The sequence below is a fragment of the Meriones unguiculatus genome, chromosome 3 (genome assembly GCF_030254825.1).
Source record: "Meriones unguiculatus strain TT.TT164.6M chromosome 3, Bangor_MerUng_6.1, whole genome shotgun sequence".
NCBI lineage: Eukaryota > Metazoa > Chordata > Mammalia > Rodentia > Muridae > Meriones > Meriones unguiculatus.
Window position 1 is genome coordinate 65586487 of NC_083351.1, and position 21632 is coordinate 65608118.

General features: G+C 39.1%; 1 protein-coding gene across 7 annotated transcripts in view; it reads left to right on the plus strand.

Annotated features, from left to right (window-relative positions):
- Tpk1 (thiamin pyrophosphokinase 1) overlaps window positions 1-21632 on the plus strand; it is a 378233-nt gene that overhangs the window by 55412 nt on the left and 301189 nt on the right. For 4 of the 7 annotated variants that reach the window (XM_060380097.1, XM_060380100.1, XM_060380095.1 and 1 more), the window contains one exon: window positions 6945-7016. The exons of the other annotated variants lie outside the window; for them this stretch is intronic. In XM_060380097.1, the coding sequence (XP_060236080.1) occupies window positions 6945-7016 (72 nt within the window). The remainder of the gene's footprint in view (window positions 1-6944; window positions 7017-21632) is intronic. 7 annotated transcript variants of the gene reach the window in all.

Below are 21632 nucleotides of genomic sequence, written 5' to 3' on the forward strand. Positions count from 1 at the left end.
GGAAAGATAACATGGCCAGGGAAACTTATAAAAGGAAGTATTTAATTGAAGGCTCACTACAGTTTTAGAGGGTTAGTCCCTGAACATCACGGCAGGAAGCAGATGGATATGGTATTAGATTAATAACTGAGAACTTTATATCCTATTCTTCTGGCAGAAGGCAGAGAGAGATTGGAACTGTCATAGGCTTTGAGTTATCAAAACCCACTCCTAGTGTCAAGCCTTGTTCAGCACTTTATACCTACTCTAACAGGGCTACACCTAGAGTCATTCCCAGAGAGTTAAATAATTTGGTACTAAACAGACAAATATGTAAGTCTATAGGGGTATTACCATTCAGACCTTCACATACAATTTCTTTACTATGGCCAGATTGACACCCCTTTCTTTATGTTTTTAACGTGAGATTCTGAACGTGAATATGAATGAAAGATTTGTAACTTAATTTTTTTGTGTCAAGTTGACAAGCCATCAGATGTACTGGCTGGTTTTGTGTCAATTTGACACAAGCTAGAGTCATCAGAGGAAGGAGCCTCAATGGAGGAAATGCCTCTATGAGATCCAGCTGTAAGACATTTCTCAATTAGTGATCAATAGGGAAGGCCCTAGTCCATTTCAAAAGGTACTATCCCTGAGCTGGAAGTGCTGGGTTCTATTTAAAAAAAAAAAAAAAAAAAAAAAAAAAGCATGCTGAGCAAGATAAGTGAGCAAGCCTCCAGGTTCATGCCATGTTTGGGTTCCTTTTCTGACTTACTTCAGTGATGAACTGCTATGTGGAAATACACATTTAATAAACCCTTTTACACACACACACACACACACACACACTTACACACAGAACTCAAGAAGGTAAACAGCAAGAAATCAAGCAATTCAATTAAAAAAATTGGGTACAGAGCTAAATAGAGAATTCTCAAAAGAGGAATATTGAATGACAGAGAAACACTTTAAAAATGCTCAATGTCCTTAGTCATCAGGGAAATGCAAATCAAAACGACCCAGAGATTTCACCTTACTCCCATCAGAATGGCTAAGATCAATCTCTCAAGTGACAACAAGTGCTGGAGAGGATGTGGAGAAAGGGGATCCCTCCTCCACTATGGTAGGCATGTAAACTTGTTCAACCACTTTGTAAATCAATCTGGCACTTTCTCAGACAATTAGGAATATGCTTCCTCAAGATCCAGCTATACCACTCTGATTACATTTTGATGTTATCTAGAAGTACTTAGAGCATGTGATAGGATATGCAAATGACTATTGGAAATACTTTGAAACTAGAACTATTTTTTTTGTTTCCTTTGTCCTCTCAAACTGAAAGTCTCAGTTGGTCACCACTATTTCCAATATAGCTTCATTTACTCATATTTTAATTGTCAGTGCTGAGATGGCTTTTAAATATAATAGTTTTTAAAAGTAGTTTAAAATGAAAGAAATAGTCTTCATTTTATAAGTACTTGTTTTCTGTGTTGTTATATATGGAACCCTTGAAGTTTTGAAGGCTATGTGTTCAACTGTCCTAACCAAACTTACCAGCACCAAATAGAATGATTAGAAAAGGCATCAAATGAGAAATACTTCTGATCCATGAGTCTGGTTTATCTTCCTTATTAATACTGCTGGATGGATTTTTTTTTTCTTTTGTGGTTTGAACTGGATTTGGGATAGCTAGATCTGTGTTTGTTTGATAAGCACATTCTAAACTCATATAGATTCTGTCCTTAGGAAATATTCAGAGCTGACTTTTCAAGTATAAAGAGTTATTTTGAACCCAACTGTCAACACATCAAAACTGATGTTATGGCCTATAATATCTTAGGACTTTATGATGAACCCATAGGGTTATGGCATTTCTCCACAGTTTGCTTGGAAGTGATTTATTTCCTTGACTGGCAGGAAACACAGTTTATTGTGGTCCAGATCATCAGGGCAAGAAACAGTTGGTGGAGCTTTGAACTCTGTCAGCACTTTGAGAGATGCCAGTATGCCTATATGAAGAACTAAGCGTCATTCATTTGGATTATACAGTGAGAATGTTAACTGGGAAGAATATCACTAATCTTTGCAAAGATGTAAAAGAAAACATTCTGTGGGATAGCCTTCTACCTCCATAAAAAGAAAGGTTTAATATTTTGCTAGTTTATGTCCTCTTCTTCCTATTTACTAAACAATAGAATATCACTACTTGTAAAATATTACATACATTCATAGCATATGTGAATTCTAGTGAAAATGTATTCAGTTGTTTTGTCTATAGTGGCCTAGAGTTTAGAATAACTAAACATGGTCAGGGTCATTACTGTTGCGTCACAAGAGATAAAGCTTTCAAATGGAAATTGATTTAAATCTTTTCATATCTGTTTACACTTTCACCTTGAAAACTTGAGTGATAATAACCAGATATATGGTCAGATTTGTAGGACTCAATGCATGTTATTTGGATCCCTTGATATCTTAAGTATGTTGAAGATAAACATGTATTTAGATTAAACAGTCAATCTGTTGTCAATGAAAGTATCTCCTTGCTCTTACTGAATAGCTGCTCTTCTGGCTTATCTCTAGTTCTGTCAGATAGTTCTTAGGTGTAGTGAGGAGAGTAGCACTTAGCTGTGTGAAAGCAAGATCACAGAAACACTTTATGCATTATTCATTTCATTGGACTGCTCAGGGCATCAGGGTGAGGCAGAGCTATTGCCTTTCAGAAGGGAGTAGTATCAGTCTGTAAGGAATTATTAGGGAATCATCTAAAGGACAGAATGGGACAAATTGGAGGGAGTCATTTGTTTATTAAAGAAAGTATGTGGAACTCATTTCTTATAAGTGGATGTAAAGTCTGCATTGAAAGAGCTACTCATCATATATTTATTGAGTGTTTCCTGTGTCTATGCCCTTATTGTAGGTAATGGATTCCAGAGCTTATGTTCTGGAATATTATGGATAATATCTGGAGATATTATGAAAAACAGTGAATGAATATGTTGCTGGTGAATTTATTAGGAAGAACAAGGCAGCTTCAGAATGCAGGCAGGTATATGGTGGAAATGTTACCATTTTATATAGATAGGACAAGAAACTTCTGTGATGAATCACATATAAGACTGTAGGGGTTAGCATGAAAGATAGAGTAGGATAAACCAGTTATCAACTCTGCTGTGAGACAGTGATGTCTTGGGCCAGATGAGGAGGTATTACTAACTATTGGGTTTTATAATGTAAGCCCACTGTTGGCCTTGGCAGTGACTGTTTCAGATGTTGGAAGGTAAATGCCTTTTTAAAATTACTTTTGCTGAAGACGCGGAAATGGGATGGAAGCTGGAGGTGATAGAGAGTAGAGTGACTTTATCATTTATTACCAAAACTAAGGCCCCTTAGAAATAGAGAATAACCATTTTCATTATGGAAGTTGAGTAAGCCATTGGCTCACACGTGGGGAGGGCAGGAAAAATTTCCCCAGAAGTGTGTTTATCCTACCCTTTGTTACTTTTTTTTTAAACCTTTTCTTATATTTGACTTATCAGTTCTTCAAAGTATATCGGTATTTCAATTATTTTCATAGACTTTGGTATAGAATATTTGTTCAGAGATTTTGTAATAATTATGCTTCATCCACATGTAATTTATTTCCTCAGACAACAGATTTATATGACAGTGTTAATTTCCCTGTGTGCACTTACCAAAAATAATCTATGTTTAAAAGTGTATGTTCATGCAATGCAGATATAAGACTCAGTGCCCCAAAGTTTCTGTTATTTGATTGCAATACATTCTAGGAATGAGAATGTCATAATAATGGTTTTTAGTTTTTTTATAAAGTGACAGTTATATATGTAATGATTGGCATGTGTTTGGCTAATAATGATTTATTTTGCTCCAATATTTAAAAAATACAGTATGAACAGACATGGCAACTTAGAAATTCGTTTAAGTAATACCTTTTCTATTATAAGTGGTATTTTAATACAGGTGCATTTGGTTTTTTGTTTGTTTGTTTGTCTGAGACAAGCTTTCTCTGTGTAGCCTTGGCTGTCCTGGACTCACATTGTAGATCAGGTTGGCCTCAAGCTCACAGAGATCTGCCTGACTCTGCCTCCCTGAGTGCTGGGATTAAAGGTGTGTGCCACCATTAATTATATTAATCCCATATAATTTCCTTTGTTAAAATGTGATATGAAGGGCTAGGCAGATGGCTTACTGAGTAAATCTGTTGCCATGCAAGCATGAGGAACAGAATTCAGATCTCTAGAACCCTTGTAAAACCTGTGCACAGCCATGCGCATCTGCAATCCTAGTACTCCCAAGAGATAGGAGAAAGAGACAGTTAAATCCTTAGAAGCTTAAAGTGCAGAGAGACTGATTTCAAAAAAGAAACTGAAGACTGACCCCTGAGGTTGCCCTCTCGATACCCATCATGACAAGTATGTATGTACCTGCACACACAAATGTAAACACATATACATAGGTACACATAAACCATATGCACAGAAATGATAATCTATATTTATAACATGCTACCACGTGGTAGTTTTTCCAATCAGATGTACTTTGTTCATGAGTTTTTTACTTTTATTTTTAACTTTTTGGACAATTAGCTTTTTCCCTTTATTATAGTAGTTTAATCTTAAGCCATCCTTCATGATAGTATCATTCACATTAAAAATAGAGATGACCTAGAACCCCTGCACAGATGTAGCCCATGACAGTTCAGTCTCCAAGTGGGATCCATAGTAATGGGAACAGGGATTGTCTCTGACATGAACTGTTTGGCCTGCTATGTGATCACCTCCCCCTGATGGGGAGCAGCCTTACCAGGCCACAGAGGAAGACAATGCAGCCACCCCTGATGAGATCTAACAGACTAGGATCAGAAGGAAGGAAGGAAAAGAAGACCTCCCCTATCAGTGGACTTGGGTAGGGGCATGCGTGGAAAAAAAGGAGAAAGGGAAGGATTGGGAGGGGAGGAAGGAGGGAACTACAGGGGGGATACAAAGTAAATAAAGTGTAATTAATAAAAACAAATTTAAAAAATATCCAATAGACCTAGGGATGTAGGTCAGTATATCATTTAGCAAGTCTAGTAAGCTCCTAGGTTCTATCCCTAGTATTACAGCAAAAGCTGATGACTTAGAATTTGAGTTAAGGATAGTTATGAACTTCCACATGAGTGCTGGGAAATAAACCCTGATGCCCCTAAGAGTGGTGAGTGTTGCTCACTGTTGAGCCATCTCTTGGACCCCTGTGAGGACAATTCTTTTAGCTTTGGTCTACAATTGTCCTTTTTTCCCTTTTCAGTCAGATCTCACTATGTACCTCCGGCTGGCTTGGATTTTACTGTGTAGACCACATTGTGCTTAAACTCACAGAGATCCTCCTGCATCTGTGTCCTGAATGCTGGGATTAAAGATATGGACTAACACATTTGGTTTCATTTTAAATTTAAAAAATTACTTGTAAAATATTGAGAAAACATAAGTTAAAAGTAAAACAATGAATTAAATGTTATAAAATAATGTTGTTTTGCTAGCAGATGGCTCAGTATGTAAGGCCACTTGTGGTCAAGTCCAGTGCCCACATCTTATCCCAAAGACGACAGCTAGAAGGAGAGACCTGACCCCCTGCAGTTATCCTCTGACCTCCACACGACACCAGCTCTTCCCTTCCAGGATAAATAAGTGAATAATCATGCAACTAAACAGATATAACTTAAAGGAGATCACTAACATAAACTAATGTTATTATCTGCGGTGGTTGTGAGTCACCTTCGTGGGTGCTGGGCACTGAAGTCAGCTTCTTTGCACCAAGTGCTCCTAACCAGAAGCCATTTCAACTCATTCTTGCATAGTTCGTAGGTACCACACATTTAGTCCCAATGACATGTTAAGGGTTACTTTAAAATCTGTAATATTATTGTTAGCATCCTACATCATTAGGACACTTTTTTTTTAACTTTAATTTTTTTTATTATAATAAGTCACATCATTTCCTCCTTCCCTTTCCTCCCTGCACACCCTCCCATATCCCACTCCTTGCTTTCTTTCAAATTGTGGCCTCTGTTATTTAATATTATCAATATCTTAATGGATACAGAGCCTGTACACTTACTCTTTTTTATATCCCCAGTGCTTTTATGTACTTAATAAGGTTTGTTGTATATGATAACATATCCTTTTCTTTCCCTTAACCTTTTCTGTTTTTAATAGTAAGATGGATCACAAAAAAATTTTTTTTCCCCAAGCACTCAGTTGGTTTCTGTATCTGAGGAGTATTGAACTAAGCTGACAGATTCCCAACACGCTGATTGGCTTTTTTTTTTTTCCATAGGAAGTTCAGAGGCGATTCTTTTTTGATTCCCATCAAAAATCCCAGGATGGAGAAAACTGTTTCTGCTTGAATGTGCTTGTTTTCCCTTCTAAAACAGTTGAGAAAATAACATTTCCAATGTCCTTGTATAGCACTGTCTACAAGAGCCATAAATATACTTGTATGGTTTGTGAGAACACACACATGGTTTTACATTAGAAAGTTCAAAGTACGGTGTGATGTAATGAAAAATAAGTGCATGAATGAGGAAGAATGAATGTGCTGTATTACCCCTGAGACACACCACTTTCTAAAAATGGTAGGATGGCATAAAATCAGCTGCTAGCAGAGTCTATCATATCAGTGGGAGAAATGTTTTAAGGCTGAGAATTCGTATTTTATCCCATGACAAAAAAGTTTACTATGACCTGTTTTCTTTCTCACAGAAAAGTATGTCTGTGAGAGAGACAGACATTCTGAGCAAAGTCTTAATTTAAAGAGATACATACTTTTTAAAAGGAAGGTATGTGAGAGCAGCTGCCATTGCAGTCTAGCTGTATGTACAGTGACCTTATGGTAGAGAGACTGATGATGGGTGGGCCTCATTTCATCGATGTGTGTATTTTATCCTTTTCCTTTTCCTTTAGGAAACCTGAAATACTGCCTTGTGATTCTTAATCAACCTTTGGACACACACTTTTGTCATCTTTGGAAAAAAGGTACTCTTAGTTAACATTTCATTGTCTTTGGGACTGAGCAATGTGGTTGGCATGCACGTGGGAACGTAATTGAAAGAGAAAAGGTCCTAGTTTCCACCCACTGTGAAAAAATACATTCTTTGAGCTAGCTAGAGTGTCTTATTTTATTGGATTTTTTATTTTTACAGTGATCTAGATCTCAGAAGTTTCTTGCCTGGCATGAGCCAGCTACTCATTTATATAAAAATAAAAACTTGTCCATTAAAAAAATGAAAATATATTGATAAGATAATTCTTGGCTTTCTGGCATGTGACCACTGTAAGACCCAGGTACCTAAATCTGAAAGGAAAGACAGACAAGGGTTCTGCTGATCCAGGAAGGAGCTGAATGTGTTTGTATTCTTCCCTTCTACATTGCTCTTCTTCCAGATGAAGTTAGCATAGTGGAGGCTGATGTTAAGATGAGGGACTTGGTAATGTGAGGTGACATAGAGTGTTTTGGGGAGGATTATAATAGAGCTTTTGGGGGAGGATCATAGCTTAGGATATCAGCTATTCTGTAAGGGTCCAGGCGCTGTTTCTGCCACCACAAATCTCTCATGCTCAACAGTTCTAGTAAAATCTGTGATTATAAAGGCTTGTGAGAACAGAGATCTAGGGTTTGAAGCAGTACTGTTAAACTAAAGCAGAAACATGTGAAATTTGTTGCATTAATACATCTTATAATTAGGTATTTATGCCATGTCCATGACTCCCATTACATAGCTCCTAACTTCGTTTTAGGGAGAAGACTATTTTGAAGATTTTTTTTAATCTGGTCTTTAAAGATTTAATTAATAGTATTTATGAAACTTAGTTTAAATACCCAAGGAAAGGGTTAAAGAATATTGAAAACTTTTAGATTTTCTTAAAAGTGAATTTTTTTATAGCTCATGAAGTTTTGATGAATGTTTTTAAAAGAAATTTTTACTTGCCTGAGTATTTTTTAGATTTCATTTAATCTGGCAATTAAAAATAAATATTTAGGTAGATAAAGAAAAATGTAAAATATGGTTAATATCCAACTTTATTTAAATATCAGACCAATAAGTCAAAAAAAAAAAAAGCCAAGTCATAGCAATATGAGGCAAGAAGTCTACTGAAATACCACTGGGTTTGTTTTGTGTTAGCCATCTGCTGCTGGACATTGGACCTATATTTAAGTGTGGTTAAAAGGCATAGTGTGACTACTTATTTTTCCTTTCTGAGCAGATACCAAATGGAGATAGCTTCCTGGTTAGGGATTGGAAGCTCATGACTACTTTTCTGTCTCAGTGATGAGACCCCATATAGCTTAAACATATGTAGGCCCTTTTCTTTCTCTTCTTTTCTTTCTTCTCTCTCTCTTTCAATTAAAAAAATTAAAATAGTTGATTTTGTTAGATTGGAGTTTTCCTTCTGCTATCTTCTGTAGGGCTGGGTTGCTTGTGTAGATATTGTTTAAGTTTGGTTTTGTCATGGAGTATTTTGTTTTCTCCATCAATGTTGATTGAAAGCTTTACTGGATGTAGTAGTCTGGGTTGGTATCTGTGTCTCTTAGTGTTTTGACATCCTCTCAGGCCCTTCTGGCTTTCATAGTTTCTGTTGAGAAGTCAGGTGTGATTCTGATATGTCTATATTTATATGTTACTTGGGCTTTTTCCCTTGCTTGATATTTTTTTCTTTGTTCTGTTGATTTAGTGTTTTGTCTATTATGTGAGGAGTTTCTGGTCTAGTCTATTTGGTGTTCTGTAGGCTTCTTGTATGTTTAAGGACACCTCTTTCTTTAAATTGGGAAAAATTTCTTATATGATTTTCTTTTTTTTAATTTTATTTCTTTTTGGTTTTTTATTTTTATTATTAGTTACATTTTATTAACTCTGTATCCCAGCTGTATCCGCCTCCTTCATTCTCTCCCAAACCCTCTGTCCCTCCCTCATCTCCTTCCTGCCCCTTTCCAAGTCCACTGATTTGGGAGAACCTCCTCCCCTTTCGTCTGGCCCTGTTTTATCAGGTATCTTCAGGGCTGGCTGTAAAGTCCTCTTCTGTGTCCAAGCAGGACTGCTCCTCCCTTGCGGCGTGGGGAGGTCAAAGAGCCTGCTATTGAGTTCCTGTCAGAAATAGTCCCTGTTCCCCTTACTATGGGAAACCAATTGGTTACTGAGCTACCACAGGCTTCATCCGTGCAAAGGTTCTAGGTTATATCCATACATGGTCTTTGGTGGAGTGTCAGTCTCAGAAAAGACCCCCGTGCCCAGATATATTTGGTCCTTGTGGAGCTCCTATCCTGTCCACATCATATTAACTCCCCCCCCCTTCTTTCATATGATTCCCTGCACTCTGCTGAAGGTTTGGTTATGAGTCTTAGTATCTGCTTTGATACACTGCTAGGTAGAGTCTTTCAGAGGCCTCTGTGGTAGACTCCTGTGCTGTTACTTGTTTTCTCCTATGTCCAATGCACATATCATTTGTCTTTCTAAGTGGCAATTGATCATCTTACCCCAGGTCCTCCTTGTTTATCTTCTTTAGGTGTATAGATTTCTTTTTTTTTATTAATTACACTTTATTCACTTTGTATCCCCCATAAGCCTCTTTCTCCTCCCCTCCCAATCCCACCTTCCCTCCCCCTTCTTCACACATGTCCCTCCCCAAGTCCACTGAGAGGGGAGGTCCTCTTCTCCTTCCTTCTGATCTTAGTCTATCAGATCACATCAGGAGTGGCTGCATTGACATCTTCTATGGCCTGGTAAGGCTGCTTCCCCCTCAGGGGGAGGTGATCAAAGAGCAGGCCAATCAGATTATGTCAGAGGCAGTCCCTCTTCCCATCACTATGTAACCCATTGGACACTGAATTGTCATGTGCTACATCTGTGCAGGGGTTCTAGGTTATCTCCCTGAATAGTCCTTGGTTGGAGTATGAGTCTTTGGGAAGTTCCCTGTGTTCAAATTTTCTGTTTCTGTTGCTCTGCTTGTGGGATTCCTGTCCTCTCCAGAACTTACTAGTTCCTACTTCTTACATAAGATTCCATGCACTCTGCCCAACAGTTGGCCATAAGTCTCAGTGTCTGCTTTGATAGTCTGCAGGGCAGAGCCTTTCAGAGGCCCTGTGGCAGGTTCCTAGGTTGTGTCCTGTTTTCTTCTTCTTCTGATGTCCATCCTCTTTGTCTTTCAGGATGGGGATTGAGCGTTTTAGTCAGGGTCCTCTCTCTTGATTAGCTTCTTTACATGTACAGAATTTAGTAGGTTTATTCTATGTTATATTTCTATATGAGTGAGTATATACTGTGTGTGTCTTTCTGCTTCTGGACAGCTCACTCAGGATGATCCTTTCTAAGTCCCACCATTTACCTGCAAATTTCATGATTTCCTTATTTTTCATTGCTGAGTAATATTCCATTGTGTAGATGTACCACAATTTTTGCATCCATTCTTCAGTTGAGGGGCATCTGGGCTGTTTCCACCTTCTGGCTATTACAAATGAAACTGCTACAAACATGGTTGAGCAAATGTCCTTATTGTGTGCTTGAGCCTCTTTTGGATATATGCCTAGGAGTGGTATGGCTGGATCTTGAGGAAGCGCTATTCCTAGTTGTCTGAGAAAGTGCCAGATTGATTTCCAGAGTGGTTGTACAAGTTTACATTCCCACCAGCAATGGAGGAGAGTTCCCCTTTCTCCACAACCTCTCCAGCATGTGCTGTCACTTGAGTTTTTCATCTTGGTCATTCTGATGGGTGTAAGGTGAAATCTCAGGGTTGTTTTGATTTGCATTTCCCTAATGGCTAATGATGTTGAGCATTTCTTTAAGTATTTCTCTGCCATTCGATATTCCTCTACAGAGAATTCTCTGTTTAGCTCTGTTCCCCATTTTTTTAATTGGATTACTTGGTTTGCTGCTTTTCAGCTTCTTTAGTTCTTTATATATACTGGATATTAGTCCTCTGTCAGATAAAGGGTTGGTGAAGATTCTTTCCCAATCTGGAGGCAGTCATTTTGTTTTGATGACGGTGTCCTTTGATTTACAAAAGCATTTCAGTTTCATGAGTTCCCATTTATTGATTGTTGCTCTTAGAGCCTGTGCTGTTGGTGTTCTGTTCAGGATGTAGTCTCCTGTGCCAATGAGCTCTAGGCTCTTCCCCACTTTTACTTCTAACCGATTTAGGGGCTTCAATGTCCCAAGTGATCCTCTGTTTCCCACAGTGGGTATTTGGGTAGGAGGGGTTCGTTGCCTGTCTTCTATTTTAGAAGGACCCTGGACCTGGGGCTCTGCAGACACTCAAGGGTGCACTCACTCTCAAGCAGGTCACATGATCAGGGATCAAGTATCAGGGCTCTCTGCTCTCTGGTTTGGCTCTGCTTGGTCTGCAGGAGGACTGATGCACTCCGCCAGCTCCTTGCTGATGCCACCTCCAGGTTAGGAAGTCCAGCTGCAGCTGGAGGCTGGCATGCTGGTCCGGATGCCTTCTGGGATGTCCTGGGGATCCTCCACTATGCTCTCCAAGCCTTGGAGGCCAGAACCTGGTGTGCCTAGCTTTTATGTCGGGTCTCCTGGGCTTTGGTGGGTATATAGCATATTATCTGTCACTGACGGTTTGGGCAGGTCCTTCAGTTAGTGGCTGAGAGATCCTGTGGAGCCAGTATGGCGGCTAGCAGACTTGGGACCCTGGGAGGATGGTGCTGCGGGTCTGGGACTCCAAGACTGGTACAGCTGGTAGTTACCGCTAAGGGGCTAGGAGCTCCACCTCAGCCACTGCAGACCCCAGCCTTGAGCTCTGAGCTGAGAATCTCCGTGCGTTGGCTGTGCAGAGGAGGAGGGAGGTCCGAGAAAGGGGAGTGCAGGCAGATCAAAGGATTGTTTCTCTTCTTCCCCAAACAAGTCCACGGGTGACCCCATACCAAAGTTCTCATCTTCCTCGTTTCCCTGGCTTTAGAAGTCCTTCCACTCACCCAATCAGGTGTTCAGCTCTTCCACAGCTCAGAAACTATGCTTGCTAGTTGCCATCTTGGCTCCGCCCCCCCCTATGATTTTCTGGACCTTGGAGCCTAGAATGAAGCTTTTTTTTTGTTTTTCGTTTATTCCTATTATTCTTAGATTTTGTCTTTTCACGGTGTCCTTAATTTCTTGGAATTTTTTTTTTTTTTGGTCAGGACCTTTTCTGAATGTATGTCTTTTTTGAGAGATGTAATGATTTATTCAATTGTATCATTAGCACCTGAGATTCTCTCCTCCAAATCTTGTATACTGTTGGTGATGCTTACCTCTGTGGTTCCCAATGTCTTCATTACGTTTCCCATCTCCAGCAATTTCTTTATGTGTGTTTTCTTTATTGATTGTAATTTTGTCTTCATATATTGCTCCATTTCCTTCATCTTTTTAAATTTGGATTCCTGTCTGTCCATGATGTCCTCATTTGTTGTTGTTTAGTTCCTCTTTATGTACCTATATATGTGCTTCTATTTGTTTGGTTATATTTGCCTTTATTTCTTTGAGGGCTTTTTTTTTGTTTCCTCTTTATGTGCCTCTAATAACTGGATATGCATAGATTTAAGATTATTTTCCTGTGTTTCTGATGAATTAAAATATCCATTCATTTTGAGGGTTGCTGTTGAAACCATGATGTCCTGATTTTTGTTGAATGTATTCTTATGCCTGCCTCTAGAAATCTAATTATCCACAGCCTTCACTGTTTGTTTCTGAAACCTGCGCTGCAGACTGGGTCCGCCTGTTTCTGGAGTCCGGAGTATTCTTCAGAAAGATGAGAGAGGTCCACCAGTATGAGAGTGAACCTCATGAAAAGATGCTCCCCATCACAGAAGGCCGAATGGCAGTGGGGTACCATGTCACAGCCACACCTGTGAGACTGTAGAGAAATCACAACTCTGATATACTGCTGACAGGAATGTCAATGGTAGAATAACTTTTGCAAACCACTTGAAACTTCCTCTAACAGAGTTATCACTTGCCCTATTTCTACTCCTAGATCCAAGCACAAGAGAAATGAGAGTACATGTTCGCATGAACGTCTCTAAGTAGTGTTGTCCAGTTACAGGAAAAGAATGAGGCACTAGCATGCTGCACAGCGGATGAATCTTGGACATAGTGATCAAAGCGAGGAGATTCAGGCACAACAGACAACCCCTCACAACTCAATTAAATTTAACTGCCCCAAGCTGTTGAATCTACAGAGATGGGAAATGCATCCGTGCATACTTAATAGTGTGGAGGGAGGAGTCAGAGAATATTTAAAGTTGTTCTCATGTTGAGAAAAAGTTTGCAAGTCAATTTTATGATAGTCACACAGTTTTGTGAATTTGCTAAACATGAATTGTATGCCCAAGTCTTTTGTATATATGATTTATATCTCAGAGGGCATTACAACAGTAATTAAGCAGTAGACATTAAAGCATGGTGTAATGTTTTCTAGTCTTTCTTAACAACAAAATGCCCACTTTCCTATGAGATTGAACATATTAAGGTTTGAAGGCTCTGTCTCCATTTTTGGAAATATTCATGCAGTGTCTCAAATCTGCCATGTTTGCTAGCACAGTATTTTGGACTCAGCAGTTGTGCAGTGGAGATCACAAATCCACATTTCTAACAGATTTGTTTGGTGAGTTGTTTATTTATTCATGAAATAAGATTGTTTCGGTATACTTTGAGAACTAGTGGTTTAGATTTTAGGATGACATCACTTTATTTTATAAATATTATTTTAAGTACAACTCTTACTAACTGCTAAGATAATGGGCTTTGTAGGTTTAGATTATAGCTCAACTAAAATTTTATGGAATACCAGCTTTTACCTGTCTCTTACACCAGAGAAAATAACATTTTTTATGTTATATTTGAATGTTCTCTTTACTTTTCTTCAATACTTTCTTTACTACATTTGCATATAAAACTTGGTGTTTAAGTGGCAGATTTTATTTACTATCTAAAGGTCAAATCTGGCTTCTCTTTAACATTTATAGTAAGCACTTACTTCTTTGTGAATATGTCTTAGAATATGAGAAACTCTAGTGCTTCATGAAATAAAATACTTGGTACAGAAAAAGAACAAAGCTTATTATTTTTTCATAGTGAGATAGATTTAAAAAGCTAGGTAGAAATGTCTGTTGTTACCTTTTTTTGGTGTACTTCCCTGTTCTTAATATTATTTATTGTTTTAATTCCAAGATCAAAGAGTGACTTTAGTTTACTTTAATTAGGAGATTCTTGTTTGAAATATTTTCACTTATTTTTTTATTAATTAACATTTATTCACTTTGTGTCCCAGCTGTAGCCCCCTCCCTCATCCCTTCCTAATCCCACTCTCCCTCCCTCTCTCCCTCTTCACTCATGCCCCTCCCCTAGTCCACTGATAGGGGCGGTCCTCCTCCTCCTCCATCTGACCCTAGCCTGTCAGGTCTCATCAGGACTGGCTGCATTGTCTACCTCTGTGGCCTGGCAAGGCTGCTCCCCTGTCAGGGGAGATGAGCAAAGAGCCAACCACTGAGTTCATGTCAGAGACAGCCCTGTTCCCCTTACTAGGAAACTCTCTTGGAAACTGAGCTGCCATGAGCTACATCGGTACAAGGGTTCTAGATTATCTCTGTGCATGTGCATGGTCCTTGGTTGGAGTATCAGTCTCAGAAAAGACCCCTGTGCTCAGATTTTTTGGTTCTGTTGCTTTTACTAAGGGTAAGCTTTCTGTGGAAGAGTATGCGAGGCGTTCATCATGAGCATTAAATTCTTTTTTTCTCACTTTTTAATTTTTAATTTTTTTTTATAATTTATTCACTTTATATCCCTATTGTAGTCCCCTCCCTTGGCTTCTCCAGTCCTACCCTCCCTCCATCTTCCCCACTATTCCCCTCCCCTAGACCACAAATAGGGGAGCTCTCATCCCCTACCATTTGACCCTAGCCTATTAAGTCTCATTAGGACTGCCTGGATCCTCTTCCCCCTGTGTTTTGGCAAGGCCACCCCACCAGGGGGAAGTGATCAAAGAGCAGGCAACAGAGTCCATGTCAGAGACAGCTCCTGCTCCCCTTACCAGGGAACCCACATGGAGCCTGAGCTGCCTATGGGTTACATCTGAGCAGGGGTCTAGGTCCTCTCCATGCGTGGTCCTTGGTTGGTGTATCAGTCTCTGCAGTCCCCCAAAGGCCCAGATTTGTTGGCTCTATTGGTCTCCTTTTGGAACTCTTGTCCCCTTCATATCCTTTTGTCTCCCCACATTTCCATAAGACTCCCTGTGCTCTGCTCAAAGTTTGGCTGTGAGTCTCAGTGTCTGCTTTGATCCAGTGCTGAGTGGAGTATTTCAGAGGATATCCATGGTAGGCTCCAGTCCTCTCTTCAACTGCTTCTGGTGTGTATTTTATTTGCCCTTTTGAATGAGAATTAAACATCCTCCCTTGGGTAGCTCAATTGATAAGGCTCCTGTCCCTGAATCTGGAAGCAATAAATTCTTAACTAAAGAAGCTGAATTCTGAGGAAATTTATCTTCTTGATTTAAATAAGCAAGCAAAATGTTTCGAGAAAAGGCAATATCCTTAGGAGCCTGCCAGTTTAGACTCCTTAAGCCTCTTGTCTACTGTAATGCTGTGAATTAGTGACCATTCAAAATGTTTATTAAATTACTAAGTAAATGAGCTGTGGGTCTTACAGATCTGGGATTACACTGGTAGAAAGATGAGATCCTTTCCTTGTCTGGCAGTCTCTGGAGTTGGTCCTTAAAGATGTACATAGCACTTGGGACTTTACCAGTAAATTAGGCAGGATGCTTGAAAGGAGAGCCACAAAAGGAAAGGTCCACCCATGAGCATTTATCCTAATGCAAACGGACCCAACACAGCTGATAAGCCCCTGTATGTAAACTGCTGTGTTATACAGTGGTCCCCGTGGACTGCTGAAGTTCTAAGAGGGGCTTTGGGGGTGGAAAGCTCTGTGGATGCACACACTGATCAGGCATCCATCAGAAAACTGCTGGAGGCAAAAGTGCTGTCGCTGATAGTGGATTGTAAGGGAATCAAAAGTAATGTTTTAAAACGGGAAGAAAACCGACAAACAAACCACCAGTGAGAGGTAGTGTTCTTTACTTTATTATGCTGTGTGGAAGGGAACAGTTGGTACATACCAGAGTCAGGAATCCTGACTAATGCTGCCCACAACAGTGCCCTCTCTTGCCTGTTTTATTATAAAGGACATGTCACGTTAGGTTTTGGTGGTGTCATGACTTTGAGGGACTTGTTTGGAAGACCAGAAAAGCCCAAAAGACAAACAAACAAAACTCCCAACAACAGAAAAACCAGCAAGATTATAAAAAGATTATAAAAGAGTATAAAAAGAGTAAGTATTCCCCTAGGATTAAGAAGTCTGTTTTATGAAGAGAGGCAGAAATACAGTGAAAATATAATAAACTATTGTAAGTTAGAGACTATTAGAAACAACCTACAGCCTTAGACTTCTCTGCCTTATTTGAGCAATAGAATAGCTTTCAGTTATTACAACCTGAGCAAATTCTATTTGGAATGACTGTGCTTAGCCAAAACCTGCATTTTCTCTCCTTGTGTGAGTAATAGAGAGAAACTGTGTGGAAGAGTCTGCTTAGCACCCATTGCTGTGGTCTGTGAAAACACTTTCAGTTTGTAGCACACTGCCTCATGCCTGTGCTATTTCATGTATGTGCACTAAACCACAGTCAGGTTTCTGTGAGAACTTTATTACACTGATGCACATGGTTCTAGCTGGTTCTCATGACATTTAGTGCGTAAAAATGTGCCTCTAACTTAGCCTGTTTTATTTGTCTATGTATTTACTTATTTTGGAGTGTGTGTGCACACTCACCAACACTTAGCACTACAGGTGGAGGTCAGAGGATAAGTTGAGTGACTTGGTTCACTCTGTTTCACGATGTGGGATCAAGCTTAGACTGTCAGGAGTAGTGGCAGACACCCTCACTTCAGAGCCATCTTGCCAGCACGGTGGAACCAGGTCACTCTGACATGGCCTCAGTGGCTGGCTCTCTGATCACCTCCCCCTGGCAAGGTGGCCTAACTAGGCCACAGAGAAAGAGGATCCAGACAGTCCTGATGAGACCTGATAGGCTAGGATCAAATAGAAGGGGAGGAGGACCTCATCTATCAGTGGACTCAGGCAGGGACATGGCAGAAGGAAGAGGGTTGGAGGGTGGGACTGGGGGAGATGAGGGAGGAGCTTACAGCTTGGATACAAATTGAATAAATTGTAATAGCTAATAATAATCATAGTTCTTTTATTCTTGTGTATAGGTATACTGTATGTACAACATTTTGTCCCTCTCTCTTCTTCAGACTCCTCCCATCCCATTCTCCATTCATTGCCTCTTTTTCTTTAAATATATATAGTGAATAAATTATAATTAACAAAAATTATATTTAAAAAACATATACACACATATATATGAATAAAATTTAAAGGACAGATGGTTCCTAAAATAATTTGATACAGTATATAAGTTGATAGATTAGATTGATATATGCCTTGTTTACAGTAATTTACTAAGGAAGTATCTTAGTTATTGCTCTTTTGATGTGAAGACCATGACCAAGGAAACTCTTCTAGTAAAAAGCATTTAATTGAAGGCTTGCTTACAATTTCAGAGGTGAAATCCATTTTCATCATGGTGGGGAGCATAGTATCCCACGGGAAGCTGACTCAGTAGCTGAGACCTACATCCTCATTTATTGGCAAAGAGAGATGGACGAGATAACGAAAATGAGACAGAGACAGAGAGAGAGACTGACATTGACACTGACTGAGACTAGGCCTGCCATGGGCTTTTGAAACCTAAATCCCAACCTATGACACATTTCCTCCACAAAGGACATAAGCTCCTAATCTTCCACGCCCTCTCAAATAATGCCGCTCCTTGGCACATTCAAATATATGAGCCTAGGGGTTCATTTTTATACAAACCACCACAAATTTGAGTGAACTAAGTAACTCAACTTGTCCTCTGACCTCCACCTGTACTGCCATGTGAGTGAGTGTGCACATACACCACTCACAAATAAGTAAATAAGCACATAAATTAATAAAATTGGCTAAGTCAGAGTCACATACACATATATGACTATTTTATCGTGTATGGAAATATTTCCAAATGTAGAAAAGCTTTAAATATAGAAAAATAACAAAAAATTATAAGAGTCTTTATGACCACAATCCACAGAAATGTAGGGTTAGAGAAAGTCCTTTTCATTTAGAATTAGAAACTTAGACACTTTTTTTCCTTTTACTGAAAATAGATTTCTTTCTCATACCTTTCTCATATCTTGTTACAGTCTTTCTCATATCTTGTTACAGTCTTTCTCATATCTTGTTACAGTCTTTCTCATATCTTGTTACAGTCTCCCCTTCCTTTATTCTCTCCAGTTCTTCCCCTCTTCCCCTCCCAACCATGATCTACTTCCTTTCTATCTCTCTTTGGAAAAGAGCAGGCTTCAAATAGATAACTAAAGATAACAAAATAAATTAAAACAATCACTTTGGAGTTGAACAAGGCAAACAAACTGAAGGAAAAGAGCCCAAGAAAAGGCACAAAATCAGAGATCCACTTGTTCACATACTCAGATGTCCCATAAACCCTTAAACTTACAACCATTATGTGTAGAGAGAGGACCTGCTGGAGACTGCTTGCTGCTTCAGTGTCTGTGAGTTCAAATGAGCTCTACTCAGTAGATTTAGAGTACCTTGTCTGGTGTCCTCCACCCCTTACCCCACCCCCCACCCCAAAGTGAGAATAATAAGAATCTGGATCCCAACATCAAGTGGATGGCAGGTTTAGGTAAAAAACAGAAATATAGAACTTTTTTGGGCATTATAGAAATCTGACTTAATGTTTTAGTATAGCGTAAGACTTTCCAAGCAGAAGTAAACATTAGGAATTGTGAAATTGTACCAGGTTAAATTTAAATGTCTGTGCTCATAATGACAACATTTGACATTCAAAAGATTCCAGATAATTATGAGAGTATTGAAAATGATACCTGGTAGATATAATTTAGGGGATAACAGAAATAAAATGTAGAAAATATTTAAAAAACTGTTATTTAAATATATAGGCACCTCTGAGTACATGAAAATCAGTTAAGGTCCACCTAAATAGCTGTTGCTTACTAGTTAAGATATAAATGCTAAGATAGAAACTGGACCTTTCAGGAACTCTTGTCATGTTGGTCATTGTTGTGGTTCATAGGCATCACAGCTATGTAGGAGTGTTGATTGCTTTCTCAATAATAGCTTGCACATCACTTCCTTGTTCTATGAAAGCTAGTCCCAGATAGCAGGCTTTCTGGTCAGCTTCAACTCAGATATTCTGAGTCCTGTCTCCAAATTGAGTGGTTTCTTCAGTACTAGGAACTTACCTTTATTATAAGGAGGGAAGCAAGGGCAACAGCAATGGTTTATATTGTTTGAGGAGTCTCGGCTTCCCCTGCCCAATATCTAGAAAGGAGATTTATCATGATTCACATTGGAGTTTTGTTAGATAGCCTGTTGTGGGTGGGATGGCATTATCATCCAATGTCGTATAACTCCATTTATATCTAGCTTAATATACATACACTTGTACACTTATATGTAATTTTAGCTAAATATGGAATAATGCTTTCCTATGAGTTTTTCAAGCGTCATGGTGTTTTTTCAAATCTTTCTTCCATTTGTCTCTTTCTGTGTTGCCCTTCCGATTCAACTAAAGCCCCTTCCTGTTTTTCTACTTTCCACTTCATATCACTGATAGTCTACTATTCTTCTAGCTAGATCACGCCTAGCCCTCTTCCCATTGACCCTTCCTACTTCCCTTTTTTCTATGGTTACTCTACTAGCCAACTACATGTAGCATCATAGATCTTAGAAGAACTTACTACTCCACTTTACTAAGTCAGTGTAATTCCTAACTGCATTCTAAATGCTTATCTTTATGTGCAGAGATAATTGTAGATTTCACCCCACACCAAAGATGTTTCTTTTTGAAGCAGAAGGAGACCATTTCAGAAAGCCAGGAGTAGAAATATTTGCAGAAGGGGTAGAAACTTTGTAAAAGCTAAAGGACCAGGAATTCTGCTATGAAATCAAGCCTTGTAGCTATGGCAGAGAAACTGGACTCACAAAATTTCTGCATGGTTGTCTAAATAAAACCTGACTAATTCTATCAACAGTTGATATCCCAAAGTAGTTCATGTTCTTTGGGATGAGCCCTCTGACTGGTGGTTATCTAATACCAAGTGTTCATCTGTAGAAACATACACAGTCAGACTTCACTGATCAGACTTGGGGGATTGAATTTACATGTTGATTCCTTTTATATGTATTAAAAACAATAGTTAAAGAAAAGGAGGTCATGAAATTTGAAGAAAGGTGAGGATAGACAAGGGAGGGTAGAAGGAAAGGGAGAAGAAAACAATGTAATTATTTTAATTACAATTTTGAAAAATCATTATCTCAGAGGATAAAGGTGCTTGCTGCTAATGCTGATGACCTTAGTTCCATCCCTGAGAATCACATGGCTGAAGGAGAACCAGTTCCTACAGTTGCCCTCTGACCTTCAAGCAGGTGTCATGGTGTGATTGCATTCTGTGTTAGTCAGGGTTTCCTAGAGTCACAGAACTTATGGAATGAATCTCTCTCTCTCTTTCTCTCTCTCTGTCTCTCTCTGTGTGTCTGTCTCTCTCTGTCTCTTTCTCCCTTCTCTCTAGATACACATACACACACTCACACACACACATATACATACATACATATATTTATATATGCAGTCCAATTAATCCAACAATGCCAAGCTGTGAATGGAAAGTCCAAGAATCTAGTAGTTACTTAGTCCAACAAGGCTGTTGTCTGAAGTGATTTCTGTATATGCTAGAATCCTGAAAAAGTATACTCCAATTCCAGTGAAGGAATGGGTATTCTAACAAGGTGAGGACAAAGAAGAAATCCGCCTTCCATTGTCCTAATAGAGGCTTCCAGCAGAAGATGTGCCCCACATTAAAGGTGTGTCAACACCTGGAGTAAAGGCATGTTGTCTTCCTGCGTCAGGAAGGACACAAGATATAATCAGTTCTAGTAAGAAAATTAAGTATAAAAAGATACTAGGTAAGAGGGCTTTAAAAAAACTCTGCAGTTAAAATGACTATTATCATTAAATAAGAAAAGCTAAAATTTACCAAAATGGGGTGAGGGCATCTCACATAGGGCCATGTGCCTGCTGTGCAAACTTTAGGACCCTGGGTCTCCAGAATTCATGGAAAATCCCTGTTCAGTGGCCACATCAACAAACCCAGCACTAGGGAGGCAGAGACCATTGGATCTTTGGAGCTTGTTGGCCATTGTCAGAAACCCTGTCTCAGAAAATAAGATGGAGAGTGACCAGTAAAGATACTAGTGATTGACCTGTAGCCTCTTCATGCAGGAGCACACATGTGTACATGTTTACCTGAATATATACATATGTCTCATGTGCACACAGAAAGATACAAATAGGCGGTTTAAAGAATAAGTGGTTCAGATGAACTCCAGACATGGAAGAGGATGATAAATTCACTTTAAGTGTGCAATTGCAAGTTAAAGCTCCATGAGATGTTAATTTCCTGTGATTATACTG